At 39.3% G+C, this 23,982-nt stretch overlaps 2 protein-coding genes across 2 annotated transcripts in view; both read right to left on the bottom strand.

Annotated features, from left to right (window-relative positions):
- The window catches only part of LOC133997987 (NLR family CARD domain-containing protein 3-like), a gene marked incomplete at its 5' end in the record, with an annotated part of 240,351 nt that extends 232,224 nt beyond the window's left edge, over positions 1-8,127 (bottom strand). Inside the window, 2 exons of the mRNA XM_062437726.1 lie at positions 7,705-7,933; positions 8,116-8,127. Coding sequence (XP_062293710.1) covers positions 7,705-7,933; positions 8,116-8,127 — 241 coding nt within the window. The remainder of the gene's footprint in view (positions 1-7,704; positions 7,934-8,115) is intronic.
- Positions 8,128-15,926: 7,799 nt separating this feature from the next.
- LOC133997239 (NLR family CARD domain-containing protein 3-like) lies at positions 15,927-22,197 on the bottom strand. The gene is made up of 2 exons (XM_062436812.1): positions 21,936-22,197; positions 15,927-17,698 (listed from the first exon to the last, which is right to left on the bottom strand). The coding sequence occupies exons 1-2, from the start codon at positions 22,195-22,197 to the stop codon at positions 15,927-15,929; spliced, it is 2,034 nt and encodes a 677-aa protein (XP_062292796.1).
- Positions 22,198-23,982: the final 1,785 nt, after the last annotated feature.

The following is a 23,982-nucleotide window of genomic DNA, read 5'->3' as shown; positions in this document are numbered from 1 at the left end:
ATTGTGGTAAGCAGTGAGTCTGCTCCTTTTGGGGAAAACAGGAGGCATTCTGATAGTGTTGCTATAGCAGCCGGGGTCAGATATGTGTTTGACTGTTTTCCCTGAATGGGGTAAAGGTAACTGGAGTCAGATGTTTGATATAGTGTTGGATGTAGGACAAAGGTCCTGAGTGAGGTCTAAGCAATGTTTTGGCTATAGACCAGTAGACTACATTCTGTATATTGTAGATGTGTTGGTCTGCCCATATTTGGGCAGGGCTCAACCTTGGGCATTATCTGTGTGGTTTAAGTCTATCCCCGGAGGAGAGAAACTTCAGAATTGAAGGGAGCATCAGAACATAACGTGTACTGATCATTCGCTCATTTCTCCTTGATCAAGTAAATAAACCTTTTCAATGCAAGACATCCTGTCTACTCTCTCCATTGATGTATGGGCTGCATAATTAAAATCATTATCAGGGCCCAAGCAAGGTAAGGCAATTTTTGTTTCAAAAAATTTCCTTACACCAATTCTGATTTGGCAAAAGTAAAAACAAAACAAACCAACAAAATTCACCATGTGCGTTTGGCAATATACAGGGACATTATATCCCATGGCAGACCCTTGATCTGACGGGCCTGGTCTCTAAATTCCCTGACATTCATGATGGGGCCTCAAAGTGGATCAGAGACTTTGAGGAAGCCACCATTGGCAAACTGTTGGCACTGGGGGATACAAAGACAGTGTGGGCCCAAACCCTTGGAGCCTCGACAATGGAAAACATGCTAAAGCACAATGACTGGCACAGCTCCAATCTAATGAATTGCAAACTTCAAGCAGAATTCGAGCACCTGTCACAACTGGAAAGCAAACTCCACGGCAACAAATACACCAACCGTTCAACCAGCACAGCCCCCCCACAGCCATTGCCAGGTGTCAATGTCCACCGACAACAATATAACAACACGAGACAAATTGCTGGTCCTCGTGGGGAGGGTCAGTTGCCATGGCGGCTGTTAAAGAACCAATGCTGCAGGTTCAAATAGAGAACAGGCAAACTTCAATGTTAATAGATACTGGAGCCACGCACACATGCGTGAGTAATGAATATGCCACCCACCTCCCCATGTCAGGCAAATTTGTCAAGACAGTAGGACTTTCGGGATTAAAGCAGCTAACCACAACAACAGCTCCAGTACACCTGGTCACAAAAGGAGGAGAAATAAAAATTCCAATTCTAGCGTCCAGTCAAACTCCATTTAACCTATGGAAAAGAGATGCACAATGCAAACTAAAAGTCCAAATTTGGTGCACTCCACAAGGAGTGTACGTTGACACTTCAGGATTGGACTTCCAAAAGCATGTGCAAAGAGTCTACTGGCTGGGAGATCTTACTGAGCCAGTACAGTCAGATGGAACACCTATACAGCATAAGAAACAGATAACGATTTGATTTCAGCAATTGCATTGTGCAAGGGGGGAAGTGTTGAAAATCGTAGGAAAGCAAGGATATTGGTCCCCATACATGCAAGCAATGGTTGAAAAAGTATGAATGAATGTGGAATTTGAGCAAAAAACAATGTTTGTATGTAGACATGATAAAACCGGTATATGGTAAAAGATACATGCTGGTGATAATCGACCGCTTTAGCAGACGGGTTGAAGCAACTCCATCTAAAACTCTTGGAGCAGATATGGTCATTAAATTCCTCACCAGAGAGGTCATACTATGATTTGGCCTTCCATCAGAAATAAGTTCAGATAATGGTTCTGCTTTTATTCCAAAAAAAATGAAAGGAGTCCTACAGTATCTAATAAACAAACAAAGACTCGGAAGTGTGTATCACCCGGCCAGCCAAGGTATTGTTGAAAGAATCAACGAAACCCTGAAAGAAAAATTAGTAGGATCTGTGCTAGCACAAAGCTTAACTGGGTGGATGCATTGCCACTCGCACTAATGAGCTATCGCATGCAAACTCACTGAAACACACATCTAACACTGCATGAAATGCTAACGGGACGTCCCATGCCTGCTCCAAACTTGAAAGGTCCTCATAAAGGACCGAACCTTGAGCAACTGCAAATTGAACTGTCTGAATATATGAACCAACTAACTGCCATCCAGTGATCTATATATTTGCAGGAAAAAGCAAAGGAACCAGAAGCCGGACAGGTCGTCGAGAGACAGGTGGTACCAGGCGACCAGGTGTACGTAAAAGTCTTCAGAAGAAAGTGGCACGAGCCAAGGAGAGAAGGGCCGTACACCGTGGTGAGAGCGACGCCGACAGCAGCCCAGGTCGAAGGAAGCACGACGTGGTATCATCTGAACCACTGCACCAAAGTCCAGACAGAGACAAAGGGCTGTATAACACTGAAAAACAATGACAAAAATTATGTGGCTATTTGCGACAGTAATGTGCAGCCTAGTGTTTGCAATCACCAGGCACCTTGGAGACGAAGGAAACTGCACTAAGGAGCCAAAGCCCGACTCTGGAGGCATGGCCAATTAAACGTCCATTGGAGTCACAGCCACTCCAAGAAACAACGCATGACCATGTCCAAGATAAGTATGATGCAAACACTAAATTCCCAATCCACACTGTGTTGAAACCCATGCCAACATTCTCATATATAACTCACCATGTCCCTAAGCCAGATAGTCAGGGGCAGGTTAACAAACGAGCTAAAAGATACCTTCTTAACAACATTGGTTTACGAGTCCATACTTCCCTGGACAACAATTAATAAAAATGTAAATTGGATTAACTACATACATTACAACCAACAGAGATATGTCAACTACACTACTGAGGTCTTTAAGCAATTGGGTCAACAACTGCATGAAACCAGCACCATGGCATGGCAGAATAGACAAGTATTAAACTGGATGTTAGCAGAAAAGGGGAGAGTGTGTAAAATGTTTAAGACGCTCTGTTGCACGTATATTTCAAATAACACAGCAGCTGATGGAACATTTTCTGTTGCTATGAAAAATCTGAAATGCTAAAATCTGAAATGTCTGAAAATGCTGGTAGGGGTGGAATCATTAAGTAGAATGGGCTAGAGGAAATCTTTGGAAAATATGGAGCTGTTTTGGCCAAAATAGGGATAATCACCCTGATAGTACTGATTCTGATTTTCTTGTTGACATGTTGCATCGTGCCTATCCTGAAGAGATTGGTGTATGGGAGCAATGGACAAAAAGCTGAACGTTGCAGCAGACATACAAGGAGCAAAAATGCTAAGTATAATGCCCCCTGAACAATTTGCGCGCAGAATCCTTCTGACGCAAAGGGGGGAGGATCAGGATCTTTTCCCAGTTCCTGATTACATCAAAAATAAGGACATTTCAGATGATGATGAGGAATCGTGAGTTAAAGGAAAATGAACAATAGCTGATGTACTCCTCAGAAGGAAAGATGGAATAAAGTATCCTTGTCATCATACATATATTCACATTTTAAGTTTGCTGTTTGACTTTGTGGTTTAAAGAATACACCCATACTCATATATATATCCGTATTTTAAGGTTGCAGTTTCACAGTTAACAAGTGTTTTCATAGTCAATAGGTAACAGAATCATAACCCAAACAAGTATGTTACATTTGGCTAAAGAAATGTGTTGTGTGTGTATGTTACTAGTCCATCAATAACATATTAAACGATCTGCAAAAATCTAAGAAATAGAAATAGGCCGCCCACTGGGAGGGGGCGATGGAGGAATTTTCCTGTGCTCAACAGCCAGTCAGGTTTTTCGCCTTCATCAGAAAAAAGCAGAAACTAGAAGTGTGTTTAATGGTTCAGATATGTTTTAAATATACTTGTGTATTAGACTCTGATTGTGTCAAGAGTTCATATATCACCATATCATGTGCGTGTTTGCATGTACATCATGTTCATGTTTAAAGAAGTCGCCCAGGCCAATCTCTAGGCTAAAGAACCACTGGTTGCACTCGGAGACATATATCTCGCCCAAGCACACACATACAGAGGTAGATTTATCATACTTAATCTCTACGGACATTTATGATAAAATCATAAAGAGGAGGGACTATGTAGTGGTAGATCTGTGTGCATCATGGTGAAGGGAGACAACAACAAGTAAAACAAAGGTCAACAGATGTACAAATGGGACATGTCGCAACAAGCCTGTGTAGGGAGTTTTTGCCATGTCCGTATCCTTAAAAGGATGTTTTGAGAGACAACATTACTGGAAGGGGTTCTGCTTACAGGAAACCAGATCTTAGCTGGACACGCCAGGTCGCCTTGACCTGGCACACACATAATGCCAAAACTGCCAAACCAGTGATATAAATAGCCTAGAGAAAGGCTGAGGCGGGAGCTGTTTTCGTTAGTCTTGGTTGTCGTATGCCGTGTTTATCGCATCTTCAATAAAGATCCCAGTTGACTGTTCAACTACTTCTGTTCTCGGTCTCTTACTTTAAGAGTTAGTAAAATTAAGTTATCACGGAATTATCTTACAGTAGTCCAGCCAGAATATTTGCATTTGAAAAGCGTGACGATGTTGTGTTCACAGTTGGAGCTGATTTCAGTTCTGCTGGTAGTTTGTTCCAGTTGTGTGCAGCATAACAGCTAAAAGCTGCTTCACCATGTTTAGTCTGAACTCTGGGCTCCACTATCTGACCTGAGTCAGTAGATCTACTGGGTTTATATTCTACTAACATGACATTCATGTATTCTGGACCTAAACCATTCAGTGATTTGTAGACCAGTAGCAGAACTTTAAAATCTATTCTATAGCTGACTGGGAGCCAGTGTAAAGACTTTAGAACTGGAGTAATGTGCTCTGATCTCTTTGTTCTGGTTAAAACTCGAGCTGCAGCGTTCTGAATGAGCTGCAGTTGTTTAATGCTTTTTTGTGGGAGTCCAGTCAGAAGACCGTTACAGTAGTCGAGTCTACTGGAGATGAAAGCATGAATCAACTTCTCCTGGTCTGTTTGAGACATAAAACCCTTCACTCTGGATATGTTCTTAAGCTGATAGAAGCTGTTTTGGTGATTGATTTGATATGACTGCTGAAGGTCAGATCTGAGTCTATCAGCACGCCAAGGTTTCGGACTTGGTCGCTAGTTTTTAGAGAGAGTGACTCGAGATGTTTACTGACAGCAATCCTCTTCTCTTTATTGCCAAAAACAATTACCTCAGTTTTGTCCTGATTTAATTGAAGGACATTTTGGTTCATCCAATTTGTTACTTGCTCTAAACAGTGACACATTGGGCCAGATGCAAGAACCACTTGTACGCACAGATTAGTTCTTAAACCATGCGTACAAGTGATTTATGAGGATTTGCCGCATTCACCAATTTCCTCGTATTTTGGATTTTCTCTTAGGTACGAACAAAATTTACGAGTGGTGCACACCTGTCGTACCTGTCACGCACAACCAACCTGCAGTCCTCCAAAGCAATAAAACATCACTGTTACTGTCTAATTGTCTAATGGCAGCGTGCCAACGATATCATGTTTTTTGGGGGAACTCCATTTTTTTCCGTGGGGGGGGGGGTTTGACATCATATACTATAAGCAAGATATGATAATCACTTAATGAACACATAACACCTCCACACGGGTACCCTCATCTCCAACTTCTTCTGCCGGCTTGCCTTGCGTTGTCATCCCGGGTGTTAGCAGGTCTGTGCTGACAGCAGTCCGGCAGCAGGTGTAACATCAGCATTTGAGCTTCAGAGTCAACTGACTTGGATTTTCTTTTTAACATCACTGTATGCTGACTACCACTTAACAGAGAAATGAATAATGTCGATCCGCAGGCTGAGCGTATATTATATTGACAGTATTTTAGAGACCCCTGAGTAATGGGTGTGAACTACAGGGGATGTAGAGAAGGGGGTGAAAAGTGTATACTATGTCCCGTTCATTAAATTGCACTTCTGAATCCATAATCATGATGACATTACTCTGTTTGTAAAATAATTAGGCTATTTAGTATAAAGAAGTAGGCTATTTAACAATTTAGGTAGATGTATCAGTCATTTAAATTGACAATTGAAACTATGATATAATGCAAGCTTACAATATAAATATTAGCGGCCGAAACTACAAAGTGACTTGTCCACAGTTACTTTTCCACAATATAAACTGACTATTTATTAATAACTGTTATTCATTTAATTGAAATATTACTTATCTTAGTAATAGTTTAACTCCCTGGCTGATGACATAATTCATGTTAAATCATTTTTGTTTTTATTTCTGTGATGGTGCAACAGCTGAGACAGCGTTCACAGCACGGGTCATTTTTCCTCATTCTTTGTCTTTCTCAGGACCTTTAATTCCACTAACACTAAATAATAATCTGTGTTTCTGTTGATCTATTTCTGAGAGCATTAGCGTTCTGAGACCTCAGTCTGAGAGCTCGTAAAGTTCTTATTTTTAGTCTTTAGTGCCATTTTCATGAATGGAGCTTCTCCACAACCTGCCGGTCGTCTGACCTTATTTGGTATTTTGGGGGCGTCATTCATGTTAATTTACTATTCTCGGGAACGCGCGTTCATTTAGAACAGGTGGGATTCATCATGTTTACGAAGGTCATTTACGACTGTTTCCTGGTGATACGAGTGTTTGGTGAATCCGACGTGGCTCACTCGTAAATTCCACCTCACGAGAAAAGTACGACAGATTTAAGAAGAAAAATACGAACATATTCTTGCATCTGGCCCATTGAGTGTATTGGACTGTAGTCATCCGGGGACAGTGCTAGGTATATCTGCGTGTCATCTGCATAACTACATTACGTGTACACAGCCGCCACGCTGTGCGCATGTTTATCTGTGTACAAAGCTTGCCATTCTCTCTGTCTCTTGATTGCAATTTTCCCTGCTTCTCTTTCTCTCTTTCTTCTCTTCTTACTAACCACACACACACACATATTCACATCCCTCATCACTCCGCTGTTGATGAGACAACACAGGCTCAGCTAAGCTACATGCTAAGTAGCATCATCCTCAGCCACGTGTGTTGCTGCTGAGTCGGTGTGTTTGGGAGCGTTGACCACAAGTCATTTTTGTCCAGCTGTCGCTCCTGAACACCCCCCCTCTCACACACATACACACACCTGTTTATTTGTTCAGTCTTCCATACACATCTGACATTGTTTGTGGATTAGTATAATGGTAGAACAATTTATAACCATACATTGATTAACCTTTTAATTGATAGTTTGTTAATACATTGTTTTAGCTTTAAAGAGAAGAGTTTTGTGATTATTGTGTATATGTTGTGATAAGTGGCTGATCAAAATAGTCAGAGCTCAGACTACTCCTTCACTTTTCTATTTTATTCTTGATTGAGGCTAATTTAACAATTTGGTTATTGTTCCAGGTTTCCGGGTGGTGCCCCAAATGAATCATTAGAATTGATTATTCTTTAATTTCCTATTAATTATAAATAATTATTTTTGATCATTATTGATCATTTTTATTAACCCAACATTTGATGGTTCCCCTCGTGGTGAGGTCCCAACAAATGTAAACATTAAACTGCAGATGTTTATATTTTCCTCACTATGAAATCTATTCAACTCATCAGTTGTGGACAAACAGTTTCTGACTGTTTTCAGCTCAGAAGAATTCATAGATCTGATGCAGATGTGTGCATCATATTAACAGCAGAGTTTGAAATATAAACCTCTCCCATGTTGCCTCCATTTCCTCTCCATCATGTTAAATTTGTTAAAATCCTCTTACTGATCTCCAGACGCTCAGCCAGCTCTTCCTGCTTCATTCTCCTCAGGAAGTGCAGTGTGATCTGCACAAATGCTTCTCTGTTGCTCCTCCTCTGCTCTTCCTCCTCACCGTCCAACACCTCCTCATCCTCACTCTGACTCTCTAAGCATTCTGGGTAATCTGGACTCAGAGCCTTCTGCATCTTCTTCAGCTCGTTCTTCACAAACCTGCTGATGTTCTCCTCCAGCAGCTGGAACAGAATCAAATGTAAATGTAACTGGTAGAAGTCAACATCAGATCATCAGTGACAGACTGAAAAGCTGCTGGTCTACAGAGTGCAGCATGGAGACTGTTAGGACCAGAATGGTAGTTTAGTATTTAGTCTGTGGCTGTTGTAGTTAGCAGTAGTAGCTGTGCTTTACATTTACACACCATAAATATGGAGTCCAGCTGTGTTTGATGCTGCTGGACAGACTGACCACTGAGAACCTCTGAGCTCTGCTGATGACCTCTGTGAAGAAAAGATGAAGTCTCAGAATAAATAATGACACTCAGTGTTAAAGGTGTTGTGTTCTATCACAGTGGATCCAGGTAAAACACTCGGCTGTTCTGTCTTACCTCTGATCATTTGTCTCTGTAAAGACTTTGTACCTCTGTTTAAACACTGTTATACAGATAAAGTTTGTGGTTTTAGAAAAGTGTTTGTATGTATTCATGAGGACATTGTATGTGAAAACAATTTACGTCAGTTTAACTTCTTCTTATGATAGTTGGATAATAACAGAAACATTTTACAGTCTGACCTCTGATCAGCAGACTGATGTTCATGTTTGAAGTTAACAGGTTGATCATTAGACCAGTCACTCTTCATGGACACACAGCTGGGTTCAACGTCATCTGGTCTCTGCTGATGGATCCTGAGAAAAATACATAATTGATGAAGTCACACCCTGGATGTAAAAGAATGTCTGTGATCTAAAAATATCCTATAGAAAAGCAGAAATAACATGGGAAAAAACAAAGCTACAAGTTCACTGTGCCATTCTGAAAGAAAAAAATCGCTACTTATAATAAAACTGTTCAAAGTGAAATGAGGTCCAACTTCTCTAGGATTACTGCAGAGAGCAGTGGAAACACAAAGGTTTTGTTTCATTGACACACATCCTCCATTGACTACTGAGTCCAACTCCCTTTGACTTAGTGAATCAGGGATCAGCCTTGAAATGTGAAGAATTTGCTACCTTATTCCAAGGCAAAGCCAGACATATAAGGGCGGGCATTCAAAATACAACAAACAACCACTATGACACACCCGAGAACAGCCCTCCAAAATTATGTCTTAGCAATATTACAGAATCTGAACTCAGGAAAATTGTATCTCAAATCAACTCCTCAACATATGCACCAAAAAATAAAATAGAGCATTCAATCTATATATCCACTAAACTAAAACTGAAGTAGTCAATCTATATATCTTTGTAAGTGTTTTCTTAACTGTTATACAGATAAAGTTTGTGGTTTTTAGAAAAAGTGTTTGTAGGAGGAGTGTGTGTGTTTGTATTTATGAGGAAATTGAGTATAAAAAGTTTTTTTAAATCAAACTTCGTCTTATGACAGTTTATTTCCTATCAACCTTGCAGAATTAACTTCAATGATTACTTCATCCAAACCAGCATCCTTTCTCTTAGACCTAATTGCAACTAGGCTGCTTAAGGAAGTTTTTCCCTGAATAAGCACTCCTTTATAAAACATAGTCAATATGTCTTTAGTAGCAGGATATGTACCACAGTCCTTTAAAGTAGCTGTAATTAAACCACTTCTTAAGAAGCCAACTCTTGATTCAGAGGTTTTAGCCAACTATAGACCGATATCTAACCTCTATATCTATATCTATATCTAACCTCCCCTTTCTCGCTAAGATCCTTGAGAAAGCAGTTGCTAATCAGCTGTGTAACTTTCTAAATAATAACAGCTTATTTGAGGATTTTCAGTCTGGATTTAGAGCTCATCATAGTACAGAAACTGCACTGGTAAAAGTTACAAATGACCTCCTAACTTCATCAGACAATGGGCTTCTCTCTCTCCTCGTCCTGTTAGATCTTAGTGCTGCCTTCGATACTATTGATCATCAAATCCTGTTACAAAGACATGAACATTTAATTGGCATTAAAGGAACTGCATTAAACTGGTTTAAATCGTATTTATCTGATAGATTTCAGTTTGTAAATGTTAATGATAAATCCTCCATGCAAACAAAAGTTAGACACAGTGTTCTTCAGGGTTCAGTGCTTGGACCGATACTATTCTTCTTATGAACCTACTAGAACACTGCGCTCCGAGCTCATAGAACCTTATGAACCTAGTAGTTAGGTTCCAGCTCCTAGTTTATGCTGCTATAGGCTTAGACTGCCGGGGGACTCCCATGATGCAATGAGCTCCTCTCTCCTCCTCTCTCTCTCTCTATCCATCTATATCCATTAACATTCATGTACTATTAATGCATCAATAAGCTAAACTTCTTCCCTGGAGTTGTCTGTGCTTTCTAGTCTCACAGGTAATCTGGACCTTCAATGTGCTTCTCTCTCCTCTCCTTCCTCTCTCTCTCCTCTCCTTCCTCTCTCTCCTCTCCTTCCTCTCTCTCTTCTCTCTCCTCTCCTTCCTCTCTCTCTCTCCTCTCCTTCCTCTCTCTCCTCTCTACTCCAACCGGTTGAGGCAGATGTTCTCCCACTGTGAGTCTGGTTCTGGTTCTGAGGTTTCTTCCTGTTAAAAGGGAGTTTTTTCTCTCCACTGTCACCAAGTGCTGCTCATGTGGGAATGTTGGGTCTCTATAAATTAAACCTGAAGAGTTTGGTTTAAACCTGCTCTATGTGGAAAGAGCCTTGAGATGACTTTGTTGTGATTTGGCGCTATACAAATAAAGATTGATTGATTGATTGATTGACATGTCTGTTCTTACCTGAGACTGTTCACCTCAGACAGAGGACACAGAGACATCGAGGAATCAGAGTAGACCCAGAACCCAGCATATAGAGGTTCAGTGAATGTGGTGTAGAAGGTGTGGAGGTGGATCAGTGTGTCAGAGGAGACTCTGTAGAAGGACAGAGTGCCAGCAGGACAGTCCACATACACTGCTACTCTGTTAGAGACAGAGGAGGAGGAGGAGGAGGAGGAGGAGATGGATGTTTCTCTGTTATTGTGCCAGACAGAGCAACCATCTTCATCAGAGCAGAACAGGCACCAGGACTGATTGTTCCTTCCAAACGAACTGTCACTCTTTCTTTTCCTGTTGATTCCTTTGTAACTCACTGATATTTCAACCTCTCCTCTCCACTCGACCTCCCAGTAACAGCGACCAGTCAGACCATTACTACACAGCAGCTGTTGCCAGCAGTCAAATCTGTCTGGATGATCAGGATATGACTGATCCTCGTCCACACATGTCACCTTCCTGTTGTTGTCAGACAGTTTGAGTTTTCTGTTCACTGTGTTTGTGTCCAGTGTGAGTTCACAGAAATCTGAGGAAGAGAAGAAGAAACAACAACACAGCAGCAGTTTATCATCTGACACACCTGATGGATTTATTCTCTGTTTAACTTCTGATCTGTTGTTCATTTCTATAAAGTTTCATGATGACACATTTTGTCAGTAATGGTTTAATGAATAAATACCACAAAGACCAACTTTGTATTTAAAGAGAAACTGACTGTGTGCTGTTTAGTTGTCATGAATCAAATTCAATCCACACTTACACTTCTCCAGACCAGGTTTTAACCTGTGCTCTCCACCATGGTCCACCCTGGAGGAAGAAACACAGTCAGAATGATTTTCTATCCAACATGAGTCCTAACTGCTGTTCAACATGAAGCAGTGTTCCTCAGTTTGTCAGAGTGACACAGAAACAGGCTGAAACTCATCTGTCTCAACTGTCTGCTGGATTCTTTCACTGAAGTCTGAGAGGAAAAGACCTGAAGAAGAAGATGTGATGAACAAATATGTCCTCCCACATGATAAATCACTATATTAAATATTGATCTCTGCATGTTGTCCTGAGGATAGAGCCAGTCATCACTTCAATATCAAAAGGAGAAAAAAGGAGCATTTTTGAAGTGATCAGAGAATAAATGCAGCTATAAGACAGCAAAACATTTGACTCTAATTATTCCATGTGTTCATTCATTTGGTTTGAATATATAATAATAATAATAATAGTTGAAAGACACAATAAGAAGAAACAACCACAAGTTAGAAAGTTCTAAATAAAGTTCATGATACAAGTGAACTACTTTATAATAAACAGTAAATACATCAATAGTAAAATAACAGATGGACTCTCCTCTGATGAGTTCAGGGACACCAGGAGATCATGGACGTTTAACTCAAGAACAACTTTAGGTCCACTTACTAGTTTTTATATTATATTATATTATATTATATTAAGTTATATAATATTATATTATATTATATTAAACTATATTATATTATATTATATTACGTTATATTATATTATATTATATTAAACTATATTATATTATATTATATTATATTATATTATATTATATTATATTATATTATAATACATTACATTATATTATAATATAATATATTATAATACATTATATTACATTACATTATACACTGTTGCCCATAAAGTTGGAATAATTTTGTTTTCAGACACATTCCTCTTCACTAATCACCTTTGACCAGGTGCAATGAGATTGATCAATATAATTTTGAGATATTGAATATTCACACTTTATCTATCAAGAATAAATCACATTGTCACCATCATTTCATGGGAAGAAGTAAAAAATATTTTATTCCAACTTCATGGGCGACAGTATATGCTATTCTGTTCTGTTCTGTTATAATAATATGTTATGTTATGTTATAATATATTACATCACATTATATTACATTACGTTACGTTACTATTATATTATATATTAATAATAATAATAATAATGCATTTTATTTAAATGTGCCTTTCAAAGCACTCAAGGACACCTTACAAGGCTCATAAAACACAACAACAGTCGTTAAACAATATAAATCAGGTAACATTTAGTGCAAAGATAAAAAAATAAATATGAATGTGACTATAAAGTGCATCAGTACAATAAATAAACAAGAACGTGATTGCATAGTTAGTGTGAGACAGAGTATGCCACTCTGAATAGGTGCGTTTTCAGGCGGGATTTAAAGGTGGAAACAGAGTCCGAAGTGCAAAGGACATAGAATAAACACATTCATTCCATTACACATAGACATATGTCCGCGAGATGGACACAGCACATCACATGTACCCCCCCTCCCTCCCAGCCCCCACACATATGCATACATATCAGGTATAAGGCAGAAAGCACCAACCAGCCCATTTATAGTGCTCTTGGCTACACCGCCCTTTCATCTAGCTTTCCATAGTTTGTTGACCATGGAAATTGCATTTGGAATAAAAGAGTCTTTGTAGATTTTTTTCCTTGCCGTATGTTAGGTTAGGTTACTTTATTGGTCTCCACCAAGGAGAAATTTGTTTCGGAGATAGGGAAAAGTTGCAGCAAATAAATGACATACAATAAAAACAACATGCAGTACAAACGTACAGCACGTAAAAAGACAGTGATGGAATAAACACAGACTGACACTGGACGATCCTACACATCTGCTGCTATAAATATACACCCATACCACCTGCAACCCTCCATCATAGCATTCACATAAGCATTCGCATCACCACATCACCATGTCAACCTACCAAAACATGAATTCTGTCAAAAATATAGGTTCATTACTCTATGTACTCTATAGCGCCGCCCTAGGGGAAGCAGCTTGAACTCAGAATGGAGGGGGTGGGTGTCATTGTCTAATATTTTCATAGTTTTTCTGTGTACTGCAGTGCTGTGTAGGTTTTCTAGTGTGTTTTGAGGTCTTCCCATAATTCTCCCTGCCATATTAACAATGCTGGACAGCATGTTCTTGTTAAATAAAGTCAGGTGACCATACCAGACAGAGATGTTGTAACTAAGGACGCTCTCTATCAGGCTGACATATGTCCTTTCAAGAATATTACAGCTGATGCCAAAGCCCTTTAGTTTCCTAATTAAAAAACAATCTTTGGTTGGCCTGTTTGCATAGCATCAACATTTTCAGTGAAGTTCAGCTTATCATCAATGTGTGTACCCAAATCCTCAGAGTTTACGTTGTTTCATGCTGCAGTGTTTGTTGGTCAGCTGCTCTGTTAAAGGAAATTATTTAGTCATTCAATAAAAAAAATGCTGCAGTCGCTTCTTTTTAAGATGAAGTACAGATGAAGTCTTGCATGTGCGCCCTATAAGACTGTCCTGCTGCTGCGCTGCCCTCACTGTTTGGTTCCGCCTTTGTCGTCCGTCAACGTCAAGTTAATAACTAACGTTTAAATAATCGATTCTTGACTTTTGTGAATCAATGCAGAATCGACTACATCCGCATCGCGATGCATCATATAATCAATACATTCCCCCCCCCCCCCCCCCCCCCCCCCTAATATTAGTTTATCCAGTTATCAAACATGTTGAACACAGCTTTGGACAGAGGACACACAGAGACCACTGTGGACATTTAATGCAGGTTTAATGGTTTGAGTTTGTGAATGCTGCGTCACTTGGTCGTGTTAAATATTGCTTCCACAAGGAATTGTGGGACGGGATTATCTCCTTTCCTTTCAAGGATGGTCAGGTGTACCCTGAGCTAAAGGAGGTTAGAAAGGAAGCACTGAATCATCGTTCCTTAACATTTAGAGAATTCAACCAGCTCTTGGCATAGATGCCATTTAGATACTTCTGGGTCATTTCACTCAGTTAGGAACCTTCCTCAGCAAAAAACACTATTCAGCCTCACTCTTAGTTTTCTACTTCACATCCACACACAGCTCTCCTCCCACACATGTGGCTACAGTCTGCCTCCCCCAAAGTGATCTCTGATTGGTTTAGATTACATCATTCATAACATACTGAACATACCCAACAAACAGGACAGAGGAATCCTTGCACACTGTCGCTAAGTGCTGCTCATGTTGGAATGTTGGGTCTCTTTAAATTAAATTAAAGAGCACAATTTAGACCTGCTCTGTGTAAAGTGCCTTGAGATGATTTTTGTTGTGATTTGGCGCTAAATAAAGATGTATTGATTGTTTGAAGAAAACAAAGGATCATGGTAAATATAGCCTTTGAATACATGTATGTGTAGTTTAAAGAAAACACACTTCCTTTCATTTTATCTACATTTTAAAAGGTCTCTACACATACCAGAGAGTGTCCAGTGTACAGTGTGGATCCTCTAGTCCAGCAGACAGAAGCTTCTCTCCTGAGTCTCCTGGATGATTGTAGCTCAGGTCCAGCTCTCTCAGATGGGAAGGGTTGGAGCTCAGAGCTGAGGCCAGAGAAGCACATCCTTCCTCTGTGATCAGACATCCTGACAGACTGGAAATATAAAAAGGTTGATAACACAATGGTTTTTTAAAATTATATAAGTACCTTACAGATGTTCAGAATATTTGACATTAGACATTGGAATGTAACATAGCATGCAAACTATGTCATTATTCAGGACAGGGAAATTGTAGATGCTTTATACTGACCTGAGGGTTTCTAGTTCACAGTTTGGACTTTCCAGTCCAACAGAAAGCTGCTTCACTCCTGAATCCTGCAGGTTGTTGTCACTCAGGTCCAAATCTCTCAGATGGGAGGGGTTGGAGCTCAGAGCTGAAGCCAGAGAAGCACAGCCTTCCTCTGTGATCAGACATCCTGACAGACTGGAAATATAAAAAGGGTGATGGGACAATGTTTTTAATCATATAAATAAGAGGATCCTACAGATGATTAACATGATATCTGACATGAATTCGAATGGAAAGAGCAACTGTCAACTGTATAGAAAGTCAGAATTAGCTTTATTGTCATTGTTCAGTACAATAATATTATAGATGCTTAACCCTGACCTGATAGTTTCCAGTGTACAGTGTGGACTCTCCAATCCAGCAGAAAGCTGCTTCACTCCTGAATCCTGCAGGTTGTTGTTACTCAGGTCCAGATCTCTCAGACTAGAGGACTGGGAGCTGAGAACTGAGGACAGAGCTGCACAACTTCTCTCTGAGAGGTTACAGTCACTCAACCTGAAGAAAGGATTAGTAATGAACACAAAACGTTTTATTTATCATATTTTAAATCAAACATATTTGAAATGGTTCAAATATCCAGTGCTTCATTCACTTACAGAGCTTTATGTGAAGCTTTGACCACTGGCAGCAGCCTCAGAAGAGCCTCCTCTGAAGCAGAGTATTTCTTCAGGTCAAACACGTCCAGATCTTTTTCTGATGACAGTAAGATGAAGACCAGAGCTGACCACTGAGCAGGAGACAGTTTATCTGTGGAAAGACTTCCTGATCTCAGGTAGTGTTGGATGTCCTCCACTAGAGAACGATCATTCAGTTCATTCAGACAGTGGAACAGATTCATGCTTCTCTCTGCAGACACATTCTCACTGATCTTCTTCTTGATGTACTCGACTGCTTCCTGATTGGTCTGTGAGCTACTTCCTGTCTGTGTCAGCAGACCTCGTAGGAGCATCTGATTGGTCTTCAGTGAAAGACCCAGGAGGAAGCGGAGGAACAAGTCCAGGTGTCCATTTGGACTCTTTAAGGCCTCGTCCACAGCACTCTGGTAGAAACCTGTCTGGGATGTTGTTTGTTCTTCTGCCAGCAGATTGACTCCAGACTTGATGAATGTCAGATTGACATGTAGAGCAGCCAGAAACTCCTGAATGCTCAGATGGACGAAGCAGAACACCTTGTCCTGGTACAGCCCTTTCTCCTCTTTAAATATCTCTGTGAACACTCCTGAGCACACTGAGGCTGCTCTGATATCGATGCCACACTCTGTCAGGTCTGATTCATAGAAGATCAGGTTGCCTTTCTGCAGCTGCTCAAAAGCCAGTTTTCCCAGAGACTCAATCATCGTTCTGTTCTCTGGACTCCAGTGTGGATCTCTCTTAGTTCCTCCATCATACTTGATGTTCTTCAGTTTGGCCTGAACCACCAGGAGGTGGATGTACATCTCAGTCAGGGACTTGGGCAGCTCTCTTCTCTTTCTTCTTTTCAACGCATTCTCCAGAACTGTAGCAGTGATCCAGCAGAAGACTGGCATGTGGCACATGATGTGGAGGCTTCGTGATGTCTTGATGTGGGAGATGATGGTGCTGGCCTGCTCCTCATCTCTGAATATCTTCCTGAAGTACTCCTCCTTCTGTGGGTCAGTGAACCCTCTGACCTCTGTCACCATGCCGACACACTCAGGAGGGATCTGATTGGCTGCTGCAGGTCGTGTGGTTATCCAGAGGCGAGCAGAGGGAAGCAGTTTACCCCTGATGAGGTTTGTCAGCAGCACATCCACTGAGGTGGACTCTGTAACATCAGTCAGGATCTCATTGTTGTGGAAGTCCAGAGGAAGTCGACACTCATCCAGACCGTCAAAGATGAACACAACCTGGAACTCTTCAAACCTGTAGATTCCTGCTTCTTTGGTTTCAGTAAAGAAGAGATGAACAAGTTCCACCAAGCTGTACTTTTTCTCTTTCAGCACATTCAGCTCTCTGAAGGTGAATGGAAATGTGAAGTGTATGTCCTGGTTGGCTTTGTCTTCAGCCCAGTCCAGAGTGAACTTCTGTGTTAAGACTGTTTTCCCAATGCCAGCCACTCCCTTTGTCATCACTGTTCTGATTGGTTTATCTCTTCCAGGTGAGGCTTTAAAGATGTCTTCTTGTCTGATTGTTGTTCCTGGTCTGTCTGGTTTCCTGGATGCTGTTTCAATCTGTCTGATCTCATGTTCCATGTTCACCTCTCCAGTTTCTTGCGTTAGTATGTAGATCTCGGTGAAGAACTCTTGTAGAAGTTTTGAATTTCCTGCTTTTGTGATTTTCTCAAACAAATTTTGAAATTTCTCCTTGAGGTTTGATTTGACTTTATGCTGACACATGGCTAGAATCTCTGAATGAATGCAAGAGACAAAATACACAAGAGAGTAATGTTAGAGTAAGTTCTAATAGTTTTGTGATAGTTAGATAGCAGATTTCTGATTCATCAGAAAATATTTCCTTAGATTAAAATATTTTTCACATTGTGATAAATCACTTAACAATCATACAACCATTAACACCACAACATCCTCCTGAATCCTCCCAAATAATTGGAACACAACATCTGGTCACGTGTGTCATCCACCTCTTACCTTACCACTGTGAACCTCTCAGAGTAACTGATCTCTAAAATGACAATCTTGCTCTTTTATCATTTGAAGAACTTAAGGCCAGATGTGGAATTCCTTCAAAACATTCAAACGTTCAACTGAGAAGCTTCATATTGGCCAGGCAGTGTAATAGTTAAAAAATCCCCCCTTGTTCAATATAAAGTTCTTCTTGTGAACTACTCCTGTGAAATAAGTCAACTCACCTGGCTTAACAGGTTGATCAGAAGACAGACCCAGGTTTTTGTGAAGTGTAGGATCTCTGACATGAAGATGAGAAATGAACTTCTTGCTGGCTTCATCTCCTTTCCTCCTCACTGTGTCAATAAGGGCACGCGCCTTGTCTGCCCTGGTTTTCTCCGCAATTATTGAGTCTTTCTCTCCTTCATTCACGATGCCATCATGTAAAACGTCGTCCAGGAGCTGCTTAAATACGTCTTCGGACACCCCCTCCACAAACTTCTTCCTCACTTTGGCAAGTTCCTCACCTAAATGAGGAAATATGAAGCAAAGAAAAATTACATTTGAAATGTTCTAGCAGTCAAAGAAAGTGTTAATGATGAGTAAGATAACTAAAGTATTTACAAAAGCTTAATTTCTTCACCAGATAACTTTGTGATAGCGGTATTGCATGTAAGTGATATATGCATATATGTAGATATGTGAGTGAAGCATTGCTTTTTTGAGCCCTTATTATAAAGTTAGTGTTCAATTATATATTATATATTATTTTGTGCCGCCACAGTTTCATAGTGGCTGAACATGTCTGTACATTCTACAAAATATTACATTATTTTAGGGCTGAGTAGTATGTCAAGTTTTTATTTATATATATATATATATATATATATATATATATATATATATATATATATATATATATATATATATATATATATATATATATAATATATTATATATTTCAGTAATTCTGTTTAAAAAGTGAAACTCATATAATATATAGATTCATCACACACAAAGGGTTTTTCACAATATTCTAATTTTCTGAGGCACTGAATTTGGGGTTTTCATTAGCTGTAAGCTATAATCATCAAGATTGAAACAAATAAAGGCTTGAAATATTTCACTTTGTGTGTAATGAATCCATATAGTAGGCTATATGAGTTTCACTTTTTAAATTGAATTACGGAAATAAATTAACTTTTCCACGATATTCTAATTTATTGAGATGCAGCTGTACTTTCAAGCGAGATATAGTTTATTTTGCATGAAAATAACTATACTTTTTGTCATTTTGAGTCTTCTTTTGTGTGGATTACATCGTCAAATCACTGAGTTAAGTTGTGACAGCTCTTCACCGCTGTCTGTGTCTGCTGCACATGGAGGACTAAGCACCACACCCGCTGGGAGAGAGGAGTAGCTAACGTTAGCCTCTGCTGCAATTTGCTGTCATTAATGGTTGCGCTGCTCTCTTCTGCTGCTGTTCTGTATAAAAGGTCCAGACACTGAATGGGGGACAGAGTTGCTCCATCAGTAAGTGGCTACAGGACGCTGATGTGTTAGCTGTGGTCGAGCGAGGTAGAGAGTGAATGAAGAGAGGGAGCGCTGACAGTAAGAAAGCCGGTGAATCAGATCAATAAAACGTTATTTTCTGATTGTTTCACAGCGGTTACGTTCAGCAGCACTAATAAACTTCCCCACACACCTCCACTCAACCTTGCAGCTCAGCCTCAAACCTCTGAATGAGAAACACCTGAGTGCTGTTTAAAAGCACACAGCAGCAGCTTTATGCTGCTTTTAAAAAGCAAAAGTTTAATGAGAGATTCTCTTTATGGCTATGATGTCTGTATTAAAGAGCTGTTTACAGCAGGTGGAGCTGAGCCTTTCAGTGTGTGCTCCACACACAGGGGAACATATGAGGGAAATATAGATAAATTGACATGTAGGCTGTGCCTGTGCAAAAGTTATTTTTTCAATAAATCAACTATGAGTGACTCCCTCAGGCGGGCGCCAAAGAACCACAGGGGGTCGTGAAGTCCTCTTGATTTTAAGGGGTGTAATAATTTTAAAGTGTTAAATATATTTTGTGAGGATAAGGGCATGTGTAACATGAACATCCCTCCTGCAGTATACACAGAAGTTGGCTAACAACGTAAAGGGAGCTGATGGAGAAATGGGAAGCGTCATGGAGAAGAGACTGCACACCTGCACAGTAGAGTAGCAGAGAGACAAACAGCGGTGGAGAGTTTACACAAGTAAACTCGTTACGTTGCTATAATATAATAATACAATAAGAGCTTTGTGAGTAAAAAACTAAGAGGAGTCATATATTAATTTATCATAGCAATCCACGCAAAATACAGCAGACTCATAATGACGAAAATGTTTGCAGTAAAGAGTGTGATTTCAACAAAATGAATGACAGATCAGAATAGGAAACAGAACAATGAGAATGGCAACTGATCAGAAGAATCCATCAACCGAGACTTTTTATATACATATTTGTAAAAGGGAGTTATGACAGATATAACGAAGATTTTTTTTAAATTCATTGCTGGTTCACACGGCCAATCTGGACGTACTGCAGAACTGAACCTCCGATACCTGAACCTCATTGTGGTAGTGGACAGATTTTTACAGGGTAATCATGTATTTTATTTGTCACACATGCAGTTGTACAATGAAATTCAATCTCTGCATTTAATCCATCCTTAGTATTAGGAGCAGTGGGCAGCTACTATACACCTGGGGACCAACTCCAGTTCTATGTGATTAACTTGGTCACTGACAGAAGAATTAACCTAACTTACATGTTTTTGACAATGGGAAGAAACCCATGCAAGCACAGGTAGAACATGTACACTCCACACAGGAAGTTCCCAGGCGGGTATCAAACCCAAGACCTTCTTGCTGTGAGGCAACAGTGCTAACCACCGAGACATCACTCCACAGGATAACATATAAGCATCAGGATACAACACCGTCCTATTTCCCAGCATTGATGTCATCAAGCCTGTTACTGTATCCCATCAGTTATGTGTGACAGGTGTATGTCACATGATACCTGGGTGTGTTGCACTTTAATGTCACTACAGAGTACAAACGACATGAGATCAAGAACAATATTGACCCAGATAATAACTTATTTAATGACATCATCATGGACTGTGAGTATTATGGAGGATCAGTTCAGCAGTAGGATGAAGCAATAAAGGATGTTAACACTATTACATAAATTAAACAGGAAACTCCACATAAACTACATTACATCAAAAATATCAAAATCTATTGTTAATCATTATTCATTTTGTATTCCTCACTCAGTCTTCCTTACATTACAAATACTTAAATTAATACAAATTGCATTTTTTTTGTTGCAAAAAAGGGCTATAAGACTGGTTAACAAGGTTGAATATACAAACCCCACCAATATGTTATTTGTGCACTCTCAAAATTTGAAATGTATGGATTTGGTTAACTTTAAAACATTACAGTTAATGTATAAAGCTCATTGTAAAACACTTCCAGACTGTATATAAGGGTTATTCACAAAGAGGACTAGCTCTTATCCACTGAGGGGAAATGGGCAAGAATATGAAAAGTAGCTGTGTGTCAGTGTTTGGTGTGAAGTTATGGAATGATTGTGATATTGAATTGAAAGAAATTAAAAATATGTTTTCATTTAAGAAATTATTTAAAACCAAAACATTAGAAAGTTATGTAAGAAGTGAAAGGGATGAAGAAAGAATGATGACATAATAATTGTTTTGTTTATATATCCTATATCTTTTTCTCTTCTTTTTGTTTATTTTGTTTTGTTTTGTTTTGTTTGCATGAACATCTGTATAAGAAATTATTCATGGAAAATTAAACTTACCTTACCTAACCTACCTAACTACATTTATCAAAAACATTTAATATTTCTGCTTTCTTTCTTGGAATTAGAAAATCTCATTCAGTGTCTGGAACTCACTGTTGTGAGATTTATTTACTGATAATAACAGTTTAATCATGACTTACGTTTAGAGATGGTGTGTGAGCATTGCTTATTCATCTTCCCCACAACCTTTTTGGTCACCTGCAGAGTGTTTTCACTGTAGGTCTGAACCATCAGATCCACTGTGTCGCACCGGTCTGCCTTCTCCAGTCGACTCTTTGGGATTGTTGGGAGGTCTTCCAGAACCTCAGGCTGCTCCAGGTACCACTTAAATGCTTTAAAGTCATTTTCTCCCAAATTCTGTAAAGTTCTCAAGAGATCCTCTTTAGGGTTAGAGTCTGCCATTTTGCCTCCCTGTCAGAAAGAAAGAAAACCTTTTAAACCTTAAACAAAAATACAGTTCATCACATCCCATCTCATCACTCTGCTGCTCACTGTTTACCATCAAATACTGCTTTGTTTGTGCTTTTCTGCTTTTTTACCCTCAGTTAAATTTAAGTTAACTTTAGATGTTTTGAATTAAAAGACGACCAAAAACATGAGGGGTTATACCTGTTAAAAGCTTTTAATGTGGTACATCTGTGCAGGAATTGTTTTATTGACAGCGCCTTTACAGCAGCTGGAATTAATATGTGAATCTTTTAGAGCAGTGAGTAGAACATGCCTCTGTTGTTGGAAATGGACAACAACCTGAGTTTAAGATTACAAGGCAACATGGAGGATGAGTTCAACAGAAGCACATCAGAAAACAGTTGTTCTTACAAACACATTAAATGCAGGACACTTCACAGTAATCTCATCTGTTGACTCTTCATCTGTGAAACACCAGGTGTGTTATTTTATACCAGCAAACACTCAAAAGCTAATGTTGGGCTTTGATAGCAGCTTGTCAAATCTTAAAACACTGACTGAATCTATTTAGGTTTTACTGTAGTTTATATCTATAATTACTGTTTGTTATCTGGGAATGCAGAATCTGTAAGAATTTACTACTTATTTTATTACTTTATACCTTTATCTAAAACAGGAAAATTCAATGAGAGGCATAGATGTTGATGAAATGTTGTCTAACTTCTCTGTTCATCTGCACTTTAAACATCTTCTCAGATGCTGCTACCTCACTAAACCTCAACATGACACATGACGTCTCAACATAAGACTTTACAGTGATCAGTGTGATACAGATGAATGTACTGAATAATCTCTGTTGAACTACATAAACAAAGTCAAGTCATGATAATTATTTGTGCCACGCTGGGTTGTTTCTTTCTCTAGCTGATAGTGAACAGATTTCATGTAAGAAGCTCTCGTACCAACAGATTTCTTGTTTAGTGCTCAAAAAAGTTTGTGGTCTTCATCAGTTTTATCTGAGGTACAAAGAAATGTGAACAGACATCTGACTTTCTTTACAAGGAGAGAATCACTTGTTTAATGTAGAATCATAAATTATTCATCTGAATGAAGTTACAGTTTTAATATGATAAAATAAAATATGAACCTAAAACAAGCTTCTATTCATCATCATGGTTTTTGCTTTACTGACCACTGCTGCTTCCTCTGTGTTCCCTTCAGCCCTTTAGCCAGGATGGCCATACTTCCTGTGACTGAGAGGTAAGAGGACCTGAGAGAGACTCAACTAAGAAGTAAAAGACTGCAAAAATGATAATATATTATTTTTTTAATCTTGTATTTTTATTGTATAATTGAACTTTTTTAAAGAGTTTACCAAGAACTCTTCTGATTAGTTTAGAGCTTCATGCATCCAACTCTGTAACCTGCCACTGAATGCAGCTGAGACTGAGACTCTGTCTTTCTGCTGTGAGTCCACTATGCATTCTCAGCTACTCTGAGACTGGATTTAGTCAAAGCTGTGTCATTGAACCTACTGCAACTATTCTCTTCTGGCTACTCTAGCAAATCGAGGATCACAGAGTCTGCCTTGCCTTGCTTGGCGCTGTCTGGAAAGATCTATCTCTTTTTTTTAATTTATATGTAAATATGTTTTATTGGTTTTCAAAGTGTTTCCACATAAAGGAGAAGTGTACAAGACATATATGTATGACTTCAATTCACCCAATCACCCCCCAAATACAAAAGTGCATTATCCTCAAAAACAGTGATATAATACCA

This window comes from Scomber scombrus, chromosome 17 (assembly GCF_963691925.1).
Source record: "Scomber scombrus chromosome 17, fScoSco1.1, whole genome shotgun sequence".
NCBI lineage: Eukaryota > Metazoa > Chordata > Actinopteri > Scombriformes > Scombridae > Scomber > Scomber scombrus.
This window is presented reverse-complemented; position numbering and strand designations above follow the sequence as displayed.

What these genes read in the sequence shown, in the direction of transcription:
- LOC133997239 (XM_062436812.1), bottom strand. Translation starts at nt 22,197, where the DNA reads ATGGCAGACTCTAACCCTAAAGAGGATCTCTTGAGAACTTTACAGAAT. An exon ending in CTCACACACCATCTCTAAAC is followed by an intron (nt 17,699 to 21,935) that starts GTAAGTCATGAT and finishes GCATTCATTCAG; the next exon opens with AGATTCTAGCCATGTGTCAG.